A 14,349-nucleotide genomic window follows, 5' to 3' on the forward strand; every position below is an offset into this window, starting at 1 on the left:
GCACATGGATCAGCACCTTGATGGGGACTGCTGCCAACCCTTTCAATAAAACTAATCTTTTCTAAAATTCTCCACCAGGTGAGTTTCCTGAAGAAGATATCAAGTACTTTACAAGCAGGGGTCAGCCGGTGAGCAAAATCGAGGTCCTTTCTCTTGTTCACGGAGCCAGAAGAACCAACAATTTCATAATTGGTGTGAAAGACCCAAGAAGTGAGGATGCAGCAGGAGCCACAATATTATAGCAACTCCCAGATGGGTTTCTTCATGAAATAAGGCTTTTTCCAAAACACATTGTGCATGTTCCCAAACAATCCCTTTATCATTCCCCCTGAGGCGGAACAAACAGTGTTTGTTATTGGTTTCTCCATTGCTGAATAGACCCCTCTGCACTTCTATGCTAAAACCAATGCAGCAATGAAGGCTGACAAAGGCACAATACAGACCTTAGTTTTTTGTTGTTTTGTTTTGTTATTATGAACTTGAGTTAAAAGAATCTCAGGCATTATTATAATATGAGCACAGGGAATAGGTTTAACTTCAGCAGCACCCTGTCAATGGTTGATTCCAGCCATTTAATGCACAGAGAGATATTTCTAAACTAAGCACTGGGAACATTCAGGAAGCAAACCACTGGTTGTGTACAAATGTGCTGTTCTGAGAGCAGTGGTGGCAGGTTCCTTCCTCTGTAAATACACATACTTCTGTTTTGAGACAAGTTCTCTAAAAAGGCAAAGAAAGAATCACAGTTTCACAGGTTTGAGTCTGAATGGGATAAATGAGAAAAATCTTATCTGCGGCGGGTGCCTATTGGCTAATATATGTGACATCATTACTCCGTCTCCTCCAATCTCTGGAACAGTTCTGCAGTTTAAAATAATGTTTTATGTCCCCCTCTCCCCCTTGTAAGGCAAGGATAAACACAGAGAGAGATAAGTGTGTGTGTGTGTGTGTGTGTGTGTGTGTGTGTGTACAGGCTGCTTTTTTAAAAAAGTGGATAGGCTGCCTGACTCATTTAAAAAAGGTTAAACAGTGGCTGATCCAGCATTTCACCTCCCAATATGTGTATTTGTCATGGATGTTTCAGCTTCACTGTGTGCTAGGGCCACACATACTGGTATGAGTGCTCTTGAAATGGTACCTTGGTATTCACCTGAGAAGATGAGGCAAAGATATTTCTGTGTCCAGTGCATTTATTTCTGATACTGTACTAGTCAACTCTGAATGATTCCTTCTCAAGTAGCTGAATACAGAATAAGAACAATGGGTTAAGTTAGCCCCGGGCATTCTCAGATGTTCCCCGTGAGTCAAATGATTTGTACCAGCATACATGTTCTAATAGGATATTGGCTCCTCTGCACATATTAATGAAAGATTTTATAATTCTGATTTTGCCTCTCTGCCCCAATGGTGTCCTCTTGGTGGCACCAGTGCTATGGTATCTTGCCAGTTATTTCAACATGTTGCAGGTTCCCCCTGTTGTGTTTTGACACAATACATTTATGTAGTTCAACTTTGGATCTGGATTATAATGCTATGTACATCTATACTGGGGGGAAAGCTGAGCTTCAGTTTTCTCGTGCTACTGTCCAAAGTAGCCCTACCAGCGTAATAACATTGCAAATTTTAATGCAGAAAGAACTCAGGCAGATCCAGTGTAATCTTCTACTGAATAATTTAACTGAAATCTTGGCTTTCCATAGTGCTGCAGTTCCATTTCAGCTTATTGTTGCATTTCTTGGGCAAAACCACGGCAATCCAATCATAAAGCAAGGCCCAACATAACCAAAATAAACAAAAAGGCCATCCTTTCTCACCTAAATGTTATGTTAACTGTAATTTTCAAATCATTAACTTTGAAAAACAACTGGCAAAACATGGGGGTGAGGAGAAGAAGATTTAGGCTCATATGCATTCATATTCACTCTCTCTTGGCCCAGTGTACTCGTTTCTTTCTTAATCTATGCTGAAAATACAGATAATAAAACTAGATCAAGACATTGCATATTACTCTCTCACACACACACACCATTGTCGTTCTCAAATGTAAACTAAGAACAAAAATATTAAGACAGTTTATATTAATGCATTTTGAGGCTTGGCTGTAAATACTAATGGGGCAGGAAAAATATTGTAAATTCTAATCTTAATTGACTTATAGCTGACTTCTTGCCAAGTTTATCTCACTTCCCTTCATAAATTCGAAGTGGAGTTTTTTTGTAAACAGATATGACCCAGCTGCTCAGCTCTTGCAAAGTTTACCCTGTTCATCTGAATTGCCAACAACATTGCCTACAAAGTGCTAAAGAGATACAAAGAAAGTGTTTCACTGAAATGCGATAGAATCCAGGACAAAAACAAAGTTCTAGGCAGTAAAAAGGTACACCATCAATAGAAATGTAGTTTATGCATAACACTGAAAGTCTCCTACCCAAGTGATTCCGTTGATGTCAAGGAGGATGTACCCAAAGTTACTTTTACACATCCTCCAAATCAGTCTGTCTTAGTCTGATTTGTGAAGCAGAAGAACAACTGCTGCTTATTAAAACTAGAGGCAAATACACAAACAGACATGGGCAAGTGTTTCAGATTATTTCTAGACACGGGTGCTGACACACTCAGTTTATTATGTCAGAAATCAGTCAAGAGGACCTCACATTGGGAGCACTTTGAGATATGTACAAATATTTCAGTTCTCTGTGTAGATGATAGTGGGTACATCAGAACAACTCTCTTGATGTGAAATAGACAATCAGTGAAAGCATGGAGGCAGGGCGCATGCCACAGCAGCACATTCTGCCCTCAGCTTCCACATGTTCAGTGGAAGGTATGCACAGGGAGCCCTACATGTCGGGAGCTGAATTGGTGTGGGTTCTATCTGCCCGATGTGGGAACCTGGATCCCTGAGTGTGCTGACAGAGCCAATGTGTGTACAGCTGCAGGTACAGCTTCAACTAAAAAATGTGCACATTGGTGAAGTGAACGGAATAAATGATCCCACCCACCGCCATGTATTCACTGATTGCATGAAGGCCTCTTCTGAATGGAAAGCATTCAGTTCTACACCATATAAATCACAGAAAAAACTCTGCTTCTGGCTCCATTAATAAATAAAAATTATATCAGCGTACAGAATCCTTCCATTAACTTTTGAACAACTTCCCTCCCTAACAAAATGTAATTTCACAGCACTTGACATATTAAATGCACACCCACAAAAATATCTCCCCTATACTGATTTCACATTAAATCAGTGCATAACTTTTATTGCTTTCCCCCATCATATTATTGTACCTATGGCTACTGTACATATTCTGTATGTATATCTGCTAATAGCTGTGCTGGTGCTTCAGATCTTATATCCCATGAACTGGAATTGAATGAATACTGTCTTGTTCATGTGCACGTTTACATGACAGAAAGCCAACTTAATACGAAGAATGACCCTTCCTAATGTTGGAGGTATAAATGAACAAACACACTGCAGAAGCCATCACTGCTCATGCTTTATGCTTGAATGTTAACTGTCCTTTGATGACCTCAATGTGGTTTACAATCATTCACTAGTTAAGGGCTCATTCACTTGTTCTGTTGTAAGTTGCTAAATGGCCTACGTGAGATTTTTGAATGTTTGTATGACAACATCAACCAAGCTGCAAGCAGTGGTGTAGTGTGGGTTGCCAGCTTCCGGGGCAAAGCAAGTATTGTGCCCCCTCCTCCGAAAGAGGAAAAAAACCCAGAACACATAAACACATACCCCAAGTGAAGTTCAGGAGCTGTGGTGCTTCTCCGGCAAAAGCGCATGCGGCCTTTTCTAGCCATAGTGCAGAGGGGTGACTGGAGGGTGCGGGGAGAGGAGGGGTTGGGGAGAAGCAGTGACCTGCCTCCACAAGAGGGTGCAAGAAGAGGAAATAATAAAATGAGGGGATTCCTTCCAGACCACCTTAAACACCATGAGGGCACTGCAATTCAGCAGTTTCAAGACCTCAGGTGAGAGAGGAGCAGAAATTTTGCACCCTAAGAATTTTGTGCATGGGGCAACAGCTCCTGTGGCACCTCCATGCTACGCCACTGGCTGCATGTACCAACATATGCTTACAGTCTGCCTTATGTTTCAAAGTCCAGGTCCAGTCCATGAATGAGGCAAAGTGAGGCTGCAGGGTTCACAGAGGCAGCAGATCCCAATGTCAGTCTCCCCCCTCCCCTTGTTCCTGATGTAGATCTTTCCTCACCCCTTCTTCCCTGGTGGGGAGGGCAGGTCTGCCATTTTGGGGTCCTCTTCAGGTGCTAGGATAGAGTGATTGAGATGAAGCAGTGGGGCTGTACAGAGTGAGACTCAGTCTTGGACATAGATAATGGAGTTTTCACCCGGCTACTGTCCCTGAGTGTCATTCACTTTTCTTCAGGGAAAGGGTAGGGCTCCATTTGGGAACAGCTGTCTGGTGAGGGCAAAACTGAGGGCCGAGCCTCCAATATCAGGAGAGCAAGGTTCAGTGCATCTTAGTGCATAGAGTACACAGAAACTGATTTTGTACAGATTTTTAGAGATCCCTGATATAGGGATCCTTCCTCCATATACACTTGCCTGTCCTAATGACAAGACATTTTGTTAAATCTCTTATTAAAATGGAATGAGCAACTGGCATATTTGTTCTTCCTCATGGGAACAGAAGTGGATTTTAGGGGGGCTAAGAAGAGAAAAATTAGAAACTTGTCCATGAATACAAAGCCATAGAAGATTATTAATCAGAAGTTTTTCAATGGATCCCTTAGAGCTATTTCCACATATATGTGTTAACACTTGTGTGGATTTCTGCAGCAAGTGAAGATAAGATGAACTGAAGGGATATATCCATTCTTTTGCTCTGAGGAGGCAACATACTGCATACAGAGTGCACATGTACACACTGACATACACACTTACACTCACACAGAGGTTTACCATACCACTACAAAGGAGCAATCATAGCCTTAGAATGCATTTCAATTGTTTCTTGGCAAGCACAGTTTGCATTCAGCACTAAATTTGGTACCAAATGCAAGCTGAGCTGCTTTCTGCTGGGCTTGGATCTACCTGACATCCTATGACATCAGGTTGGTATCTCTGCCCACCTGTCAAATGTGGCCCATGGAGGTTTGGGCACAATCTGATCCAGCTTTCTGGCCAAACATGGTTCCCCGTGTTAACTCTCCCCTTCCCAGCTGTGACAATCACTTTCCTTCATTGAATTAGACTTGAAAGGAGCCTTCTCTTGTAGCTGTGGCACCTCCAAATGCTGTCATCACCCCTGCACCCAAATTAGGTTTGAAGACAGCCTTCTTTTCCTACAAGAGAAAGGTGATGGTGCGGGGAGGGGGAGAGAAAGCTGTGGGTGCTGAGGAAGGCCTCACTTGGTACATGTACGCCTGTGGGTTGGTGACCCCAAGTCAAGATGAGCTCACAGAGCTGCAACCCTATACAAGCTAGGGGTGTGCAGATGATTTAGATGAATCCTATATCTTGAACTGAAGTGGAATACTTTGACAGATTCAGGGCTTGTCTTAAGCTGACTCTTTCCAAACTGAGATTTGGAGCCAAACTGAATCAGGCCACCTCCAAAGGGCTTTGGATCTAACTGGACAGTTTTCTTAAGTATCAGATTGGGGTTCTTCTGAATTTTTGGTCAATGCTTGTTCCTTATATACATTTACCTGGCAGTAAGGGGCACTGAATTTAATGGGGGCTTACTTCTGAGTAAGCATGCATAGGACTGCACTGTAAATTGGAGTAGTTAGAACAAGGGTGCAAAACAAGTGACCCTCCAGATGTTCTGCTCCACTTTCCATCAGTCTCAACTAAGTTGGCCAATGGACAGGAATGATGGGAGTTGTAAGTTCAGTAACATCTAGAAGACCACAACTTTCCCAAGTGAAGAGGGAGTATTTCATGATTCACTCAGTGCCTGCTTAAGGGTAAAAGAAGGATTCAAAACTGAATTCATTATGGTGTGTATGCTATAGCAGTGGGATATGGCAGTTATTTAAGTTAATCAGTGCAGGGAAGGATGTGATATCATATATAAGATATAAAATAGTGAATGTTATCCTTTCAGACACTGGTCTTCAGTTGTGTGCAGTCACTCTACTGTAGCTCTGTTCCAGCAATAGGGATCCCTCTCTAGATCACCTACTGCAGGAGGGCACTAAAGAACTGGCCTCTCCTTTTCTAATCTGTGACTGACTGCATATTGTTTTAGTATCTTATCTTCTAAGCAAATTATAGTGTGAAGTGTTAGATTGATCAACATATGGATTGTAAAGAGCAAAATACTCAGTGGACTCCCCCACCTATCTTCTAGGCACTGAGCAAAATGTCTGAAGCACCACCTAAACTTACTTTGCTGCTGGGAACCAAAATGCGTAAAGTTTAATTTTACCAGAAGGTAAATTGCAGGAAGAGGGATTTTAAAAAAACCACAATGTATACTTTGAAAAACAGAGTTCATGAATACAAATTGTAAAGTTGACACGTTTACTGTATAGCATCATTTTTATTTTGAAACAAGTAACACAAAATGCATTGTTATCACAACTGTGACTTTGGTTGTACAGACAAGAAATATGTTCATGCATTTTCCCACCAAACAAAAGGCAGAAATAAAAACACTTTTCTTTTTGTATTATACGCTCAAAGGTATTGCATCCTCTTTAGCTTTTCTCTTACTATAGCTATAGTTTTGAAACCCATTGCTCACATGATTAAGCTGCTATAATTCATTGGCGTTACGTGTGTGTGATAATTTTAAATTCTAAATATGTTCTAAGGGTTCCCTCAACCATTTGGACTTGATTGGGGGAGGGTGCGTGGGGCATGTGGGGAAAGGAGAGGAAGAGTAAGATCCATTGCACAAGCTGGAATCCTTGTGCTTGTGGATCTAGGAAATTGGTGATCAGCCAGTGGGTCATGGCCTGATCCAAAGTGGGTCACAACAGGAGCACTACCACCATGCAAATATATGGTAAACGATTAAGAGATAGGTCCCCAAATGCATGTTTGGGTTGAAAGCGCATTCTGGGTCTGAAAAGATTGAAAACAGGTCATCTCTGTAATGAGATACAACAGAATACATTCCAAATACAGTGGTACCTCGGGTTACATATGCTTCAGGTTACATATGCTTCAGGGTACAGACTCTGCTAACCCAGAAATATTACCTCGGGTTAAGAATTTTGCTTCAGGATGAGAACAGAAATCATGCAGCAGCGGCACAGCGGCAGCAGGAGGCCCCATTAGCTAAAGTGGTGCTTCAGGTTAAGAACAGTTTCAGATTAAGAACAGACCTCCAGAATGAATTAAGTACTTAACCCGAGGTACCACTGTACCTTATTTCTATGCTGTAGGTGCTGAACATGAGGGCAGGTCTTGAACTGCACCATTCAAGATACTGTAGTTCTGATTCTGTCATCAAGTTTTGCAGCCTTGCCACTCCAGTCCCAGTCATTTGGCACATAAGAACAGGAGCAAGGCTAATAGTAGTAAATCACTTGGGTTGCAGTCACTACTTTAGCATGTGAGGTAATGAGGCCTGCTTATCACCACCAAGAGCAGAGTCAATATCAAGACTGAGTCCCTTTTTTATTTCAGAGTTTTCCAAATCACCACCCACCCAAGGATATTATGTAGCATAGAAACAAGCGGGTTGAGGCCTATGCATGTCAAGGTCTGAACCATTGTATAAATATTTATTTTGTATATTCATAGCCTGTTTTTTGATCTGAAAAATCTACTAGGTGGCTCACAGTTCAGATGAGATCGGGCATGTTCAAGGTAGTATGGCCGTAGACTAGGTGGCTCACATTTGATTTAAAATCCACAACTTGGCTGGAACTGGAAATGGCTTCAGTTCCCCTGGTAGATTATCTACACTGGGAACTAGATACTGGGAGTGGGTACCTTTTGGCTCTGACCTTCTATTACAGTAGCCCATATTACATATTATAGTAACCCAATAATTAAATTTTATCCTCACAGCAACCCTGTGAGGTAGGTTAGGCTGAAAGACTGGACTGAAGTCACCTAGTGCGTTTCATGCCTGAGCAGAGACCAGGTCCTAGTCCAACACTTTAACCACTACACCACACTGGCTCATGACTGGATCAGCCAAGGTTGGTGTAGTCCAGGATACTGGTTCCAATAGCGGCCGCTTGGAAGGAAGCAAATGATGGCTTATACAGGAAATGTTGTATAGAGGCTCATGTTTCCTTATGCTATGATTATGAGAATGGAAAAGGCTGCTGAGATTGGGATTTTATGGAAGGATAAGAAAAAAGGAGCCTGTCTCACCTTGTGCATGTTTATGCATGTTTGCTGGTGTGATTTCCGCAGAGTTCAACAGGGCTTACACCCAAGTACTGATTGCACACATTCTCCCCATTTGCACCCACTTCCTCTACTTTTTCTGTTGCCTCCTCTATTTCAACCAACTATATAAACAGCAAACGCCTTATGACAGGGCAAAATTGTCGTTACTCTATAATGCTTGATGCCCATAAACAACGCATGGAGCCCATGATGCAGACCCTCTAAGTGCCCCTGTTTTCCAGGGACGGTCCCAGATTTACAGAAGCCATCCTGGTTTCTGATCCTGGGATGTCCTGCTTTTCCTTAGAACGTCCCTATTTTCATTGGAGAAATGTTGGAAAGTATGGACTCGAGCCCCAAGCCAAGGAGATAAGTAGGTAATCATACCTTTAGGGAAGTTTTTAAATGTTAAATGTTTTATTATGTTTTCTATATATATTGGAAGCCAACCATAGTAATAATAACAATAATAATTAATAATAATAATAATAATAATGGAATATTCCTATTGTCATGGGAGAAATATTGGAGGGTATGCGTGATGGTGCTGCATACACAACAGCAACACATGTTAAGTATGTATTGGACTACTGCCAGACAGAGAAAGCGGTTTAATAGCCTGTGACAAAATTTCCCTCTAGGATTAATTGTGGGTTAGATTGGATGAACCAAGGGTGGGGGATCCTGGAAGACAACAGCTCCGAGGGGACTGAGCCATGGATCCCCTGAAGAGAATCAGGACTGTAGCATAACTGAGGCAAGCGGAGATGGATAAAGCTCTCCTCAGCATCTTTCTTTTTTGAGGAACCTCGTTTTTTACACGGAGGCTTCCTAGCTCTCTGAGGCGGCAAGCAAGGAAGTTGGCTTTAAGAGCGCCCGAGAGGAGAAACAAGTCCATTTCTGTGCTGTTTTTCCGAGCCGCTGAGATTTGTAAAGTTAACCGAGCCGCTCGAGAGAAGATACTACTGCCGCGCGCGCCAACCCCCCCTCCCCATCTCCCTCCGTGAGGGAAAGGAGAAGGCGGGAGGGGAAAAAAATAGAACAGCGCGCTCCCGCCGCCGCCGCCCAAACCGGAGGCGCGTTCCCGGTCCAAGGCGGCGCGCGCGCAGCCGGGCCGTCACGTGGCCTCCCTGAGGAGGAGAGGAGGAGGCGGAGCCGCGGCCGGGCTCGAGGGTCGGTGTCCTGGAGGTTCGGGCTCGCGCTGACCTCTCCCCACCCTCAGCCTCCGCCCCCCACCACCCCGCCCGCTTCTCCTTTCCCGCCAGGGCAAGCGGCGGCGGCGGAAGGAGCGTGGCGGCGTTGTTGCCCGAAGCCGCTGCTTTCTTTCGGGGGCCGGGAGCGGGCGCGTTAAGCGGGAGCAGCAGCGCCACCAGGTGAACGCGCGCGACCGGATTCCGTGCGGTGTGTGCGTGCGAGGCGGGGCCGAGTGGGTGGGTTCTCGGCGGGTGGGGGGGGGGGCGGGAGGGCCGAACGGAGGAGCAGTTGCCCGGCAGCCCCAGCAGGCGCGAGGGGAGCAGGGCCCGGCTGTGGGAGGGGCTCTGGTGACAGCCGTTGAGAGGGACGGGCCTGGTCAGGGTCGCCCGGGACGAAAGGGGGGGGCGGGGCGGGGGCCTCCCAAGGGCCGTGCGTGGCGACCGGGGAGGCCTGGCACTACCGAGGGCGAGTGACGGACGGTGCCAGGTCTTTGGGAACAGGGGGAGGATGTGCTTCAGGAAAAGCAGCGTATTGGCTGAGCCCGGACTTGGGAGGAGGAAAGTGTGTGTGTTGGTGGTGGTGGTGGGGGGGGGTCCTCGCACTCGGGCCTGGTCTCTCAACCCGCAACCCCCCCACCCACCCCGGCTTACTAGATGCCCTTTGACTACGAGAGAATGGCCCAGGTTTAGACACAAGGTGGGGGGACCTCCAGGACAAAACACAATGGCCGCCCCTTTGCCTCGCAGCGCCCAGTCTCATAGGCAGTCCTGTTTTTTTGGTACAAAACTCTTGCTTCGTTTGGTTTCCCTTGGTCATTGGTAGTGCACACGTGGAGTTGGCAGCAGGGGTTCGCCCCTGAGTCCAGAAGGACTGGGCCTCCAAACGCATTGCCCTGCTACATTTCCAGCAATTGTTTTGTTTTTAAATCGCTTGTCAAATGTGCCAGGCTCTTTGAGGTGAGATTCGCCTCTTTTCAAGATGCCCAGAGTGGTATGTGTAGTCGGGCTTTATGCTTCTCTTAAAGTCCTGAGGAGCCCAGACTGAATAATTTATCTGTAGCCTGACTTTTTCACTAAATTATTCACACATGTCTATTTCAGAATTATCAGATACACAAAGAGTCATGCTGCTGGTTTATAACTTGGATTGGTTGGGATAATGGAAAGAGTTGATATGGATGGGCTTATTGTGTGTAGGTGGGCTGCCAATTGGGGTTAACAAATCTCATTAGAACCACAATACTTTTTTGACATGATATGTAGACAAAAATTACTAATATTAAATGGTCCTTCTGGTGTCACATAAGCTCTGATATATGATAGGTTGGATATGAAATAACATGTGATATATCCATGGAAGTTTTAGTATCTTGTTTGATTATGGCTCTTACCTGATGTTCCAAGTAAGAGGTCCTTATCCCAAGAAACCTTTTGAAATCTTAAAAACTGGAGAGTAATTCGTTTACTGTTAAGTATGGGAATTGGCAGCACTTGACGACTTGGTCTTAGAGGCTGTTCACACAGCAAAGTTATCCTAGAATAACCCTGGGAAAGGACATTGTCCGAGGATGACCCTGTGGCCTAAGTTAAGGGACCCAGAACCCTAAGAATATCAGCACTTTTGTTTTTAAAGCTTATTGGTTCCTTCTTTATAGAATATTTTGAATGGCACATTTTACTCCTTTGGGTTTATATATTTGTTTGAAAACAAATGATCAAAAACTATCAGCGATGCATAGGGAAGCTTTTAATGTTTGATGTATCACAGTATTTTAATATTCTTTTGGAAGCCGCCCAGAGTGGGCGGGGTATAAATAATAAATTATTATTATTATTATTATTATTATTATTATTATATTGTAAGCATTTGTTTTGGTCATAGGGCGCTCACATTACCATTTAAAATGCAAGAAAATTCAGTCATATCACTACTGGCTGGAAATGTCACTGAAATAACAAATGATGTAACCTGTGAATAGTGGTAACTTCTGCAAATTGCTTGGGACTGTTGGGGGTTTGAGATTCTTTGGTGGTTTAAAGTTTGGCTAATTATTCTGCTTGTTCAGCCCTTGTTCCTATAGTCTAAACTCTTGAGGGTTGTTTTGCAGGTGGCAAAGTGTAACTTAAATGGCTGCCAAATTTAACACAGGAAAGAGAATTCTAGCTTTGGACTTTGTTTGCATTTAAGTTTGATATGCCTTCTCTTTGTCTAAAGAAATTACCTTATAGGGGCAAATACAACCCCTAATAACAACTTGAGCAAAATACTGGTTTAATATGAGCAATTGTTTTATTGGCACTCTTTTTTTAAAGGAAAATGAAGGGTAGAAAGGGTCCCTCATTCTCTCTAATTAATGCAGAGGCTCATTATTATTATTTATTATATTTATATACCACCCTTAATCTGAAGATCTCAGGGCGGTTCACAAGATAAAAATACAAGATAAAAACACAAATAAATAGTTACAACAAAACAAAACAATGCCCCCACATAAGTACTTGGATGTATTTTGTGGGTTAAGACGCAAATTATATGGGTTTGACCAGGAACTGAAAGAACCTTTCTAAGTGGAGTTCCCAATGAATATGATGTGGAAAGTAGTAGTATTTACAGACAAGTGATTGACTTTGTTGGAATATACTTTAGTATTACAGTGCTTCAGTATATATATATGTGTGTGTGTGTGTGTGTGTGTGTGTATGCAACTGTTCACATAAAATTTCATAGCAGTGTACAAAGTTAAAATAACATCAACTGTAGCCAAACAATGAATGGGAAATACAAATTTCTGTTAAACAATCTTGGATAAAATGTAACAGGTATGTAATGTAGAGCTTAATATTTAATACAGTATTTAAATATGCTGAATCTATAATCTTCTGGAGATTGTTGAAAATTCACTGGTAAATAATTGTGAGTGGGTAGGAACTTGGAGAAATGCAACTGTGTGGCTACAAATGCTAAAAGAATGTACCAACACAATTATCTTTCTGAGTTGTAGCCTTAGCTCTTAAACAAAAGAATTGTAGCTTATTACACAGCAAATTATTTTGGAATAACAAATCACTGTGAATTGCAGCCTTTGGTCTTCTACATAAAATATGGTGCTTTATCTAGCAGTTATCTTCTTACTGGGCAAGTTTTTGTTTTTCATAAACTAATTGGAAAAAGTATCGGGCTGCAATCTATACACACATGGTAAAAGACTCACTGAATTCCATGGGATTTACTTCTGAGTAGTCATGTGTGGTGTTGTACTGCTTTTTTCATAGTACACTAATTGACTGGGCATCAGAGTACTTTTTGTTGGTGCTTCTCCCTCAGCCTGGCCTCTGTTTTCCATTTATTTGTTGTGAAATATTCCACCACTCATACATTCCCTAATATGTTAAGTTTTAAATTTTTGCAACAGAGTATTTTTTCATTTCTATGAATTAATCCAACTCCTGACTTCTTTCTGGTTCTTTTATGATGGGTGTAACTCTTCTATATTGTAAACATTTTGTTGTAAACCATCATGGGAGATGTTTGCCTAAAGGGTGGTATACAAATATACCAAATAAATTTATTTTAAATGCCCTTGTTGCTATTATGTATCTCTGCTACTGTATATGAGAGGTTTTTTAAAGTTCAAAAGGTGAGAATCTTACGACATATTATGCAAGCAGCTGAACTGAGAAAGAGTAAAACTGCTAGGATCCTTGTTTTGGCTTGGCAGATGCACACATCTTTTTGCAAATATTATTTATTACACTGTGTAATTTGTACATATATGTTACATATTCTTCACAATGTGGGACACAATGTTTCCCATTGTGGGCTGGGCTACAACAAAAAGTATAAGATCTAAACAAAAAAGCATAAAACACCAATTCACAGTAAAAAAAAGTATAGCATCAGTTACAAAAGGGAAAACAGATTCAGCCATCCCCAAAAGTTCAGGTAAAAAGGTGCTCCTTGGCATGGTGCTGAAATGTGTGCAAAATAGGTGCCAGGACACATTGGGAGAGGGAGTTCCAGACCTTGGAGGCCACTAGAAAGAAGTCTCTTCCATGTGCTGCCATGCCTTGAATCTTCTAGGGCAACAGAAATGCTAACAAGGCCTCCCACAGTGAAAACACCTCTTTGTTTGGTCTGTTTTGGACAAGTTGATCTTTCATGTATGTTGGATCCATACCATTTAGGACTTTATATATCAAAGAAAAGACCTTCTTCAATGTATAGCCCACCTTTGTGGTGGGCTCACCTGAGGCAGTTTACAATATGACAAAACCGTATACCAAAACAAGGTAAAATTTAGTCAAGGAATAAAGTAACAATAATACTAATAGGAGAACAAAAAGCCAATTGACGAAAAGATGGCTTTAAAAGTGATTGATGCCGCTCCTTATGTTGTCTCTGTGTCTGCTGTAAATTCCAAATCATTTTTTGCAACCAACTTTCTACCTTCTGTTCTTCCTTCTCTCTTGAGTCTGAAGGAGAACTTGCTTGTAAAATATGTGCCACCTGTATAGGTCACTCACAGATCTAGTTTGCATTCTTTAATACAACATCTAAAGTGGTCCTGGTAGGGCCACTTCAGATATTAAAGTTTTCCTATAGGGAAAGCATTAATGTTCATACTGCTCATTTGGGGGTGATTCCACATCTCCATACATATAGTGTAGCTGTAATTGGCCACACTTGCATGTTTAGAAAAAGTTGGTGTAGCATGTTTCAGTCTACCTGTTGAGTGCTTGGATTTTTGTGTACAGTACTAATTTGTGTAGAAAAAGCTGTCTGAAGCAGTTTGCAATAATTCCCCACTGTTATCCTAG

At 42.4% G+C, this 14,349-nt stretch overlaps 2 protein-coding genes across 6 annotated transcripts in view; both read left to right on the forward strand.

Annotated features, from left to right (window-relative positions):
• Positions 1 to 6,661, forward strand: part of GGT7 (gamma-glutamyltransferase 7) — a 43,689-nt gene extending 37,028 nt beyond the window's left edge. Inside the window, exon 15 of the mRNA XM_081009243.1 lies at positions 79 to 6,661. Coding sequence (XP_080865369.1) covers positions 79 to 242 — 164 coding nt within the window. The 3' untranslated portion in view covers positions 243 to 6,661. The remainder of the gene's footprint in view (positions 1 to 78) is intronic.
• Positions 6,662 to 9,511: 2,850 nt separating this feature from the next.
• NCOA6 (nuclear receptor coactivator 6) overlaps positions 9,512 to 14,349 on the forward strand; it is a 38,427-nt gene continuing 33,589 nt past the window's right edge. For 2 of the 5 annotated variants that reach the window (XM_081009174.1, XM_081009170.1), the window contains exon 1: positions 9,512 to 9,711. The gene's annotated coding sequence lies outside the window, so the exon portion shown is untranslated. Of the gene's footprint in view, positions 9,712 to 9,971; positions 10,096 to 11,395; positions 13,822 to 14,349 lie in introns of those variants that run through there. The other 3 variants (XM_081009172.1, XM_081009173.1, XM_081009171.1) reach the window with 3 other exon arrangements.

Source organism: Podarcis pityusensis (genome assembly GCF_964106645.2).
Source record: "Podarcis pityusensis genome assembly, chromosome: 6".
NCBI classification, from domain to species: Eukaryota; Metazoa; Chordata; class Lepidosauria; order Squamata; family Lacertidae; genus Podarcis; species Podarcis pityusensis.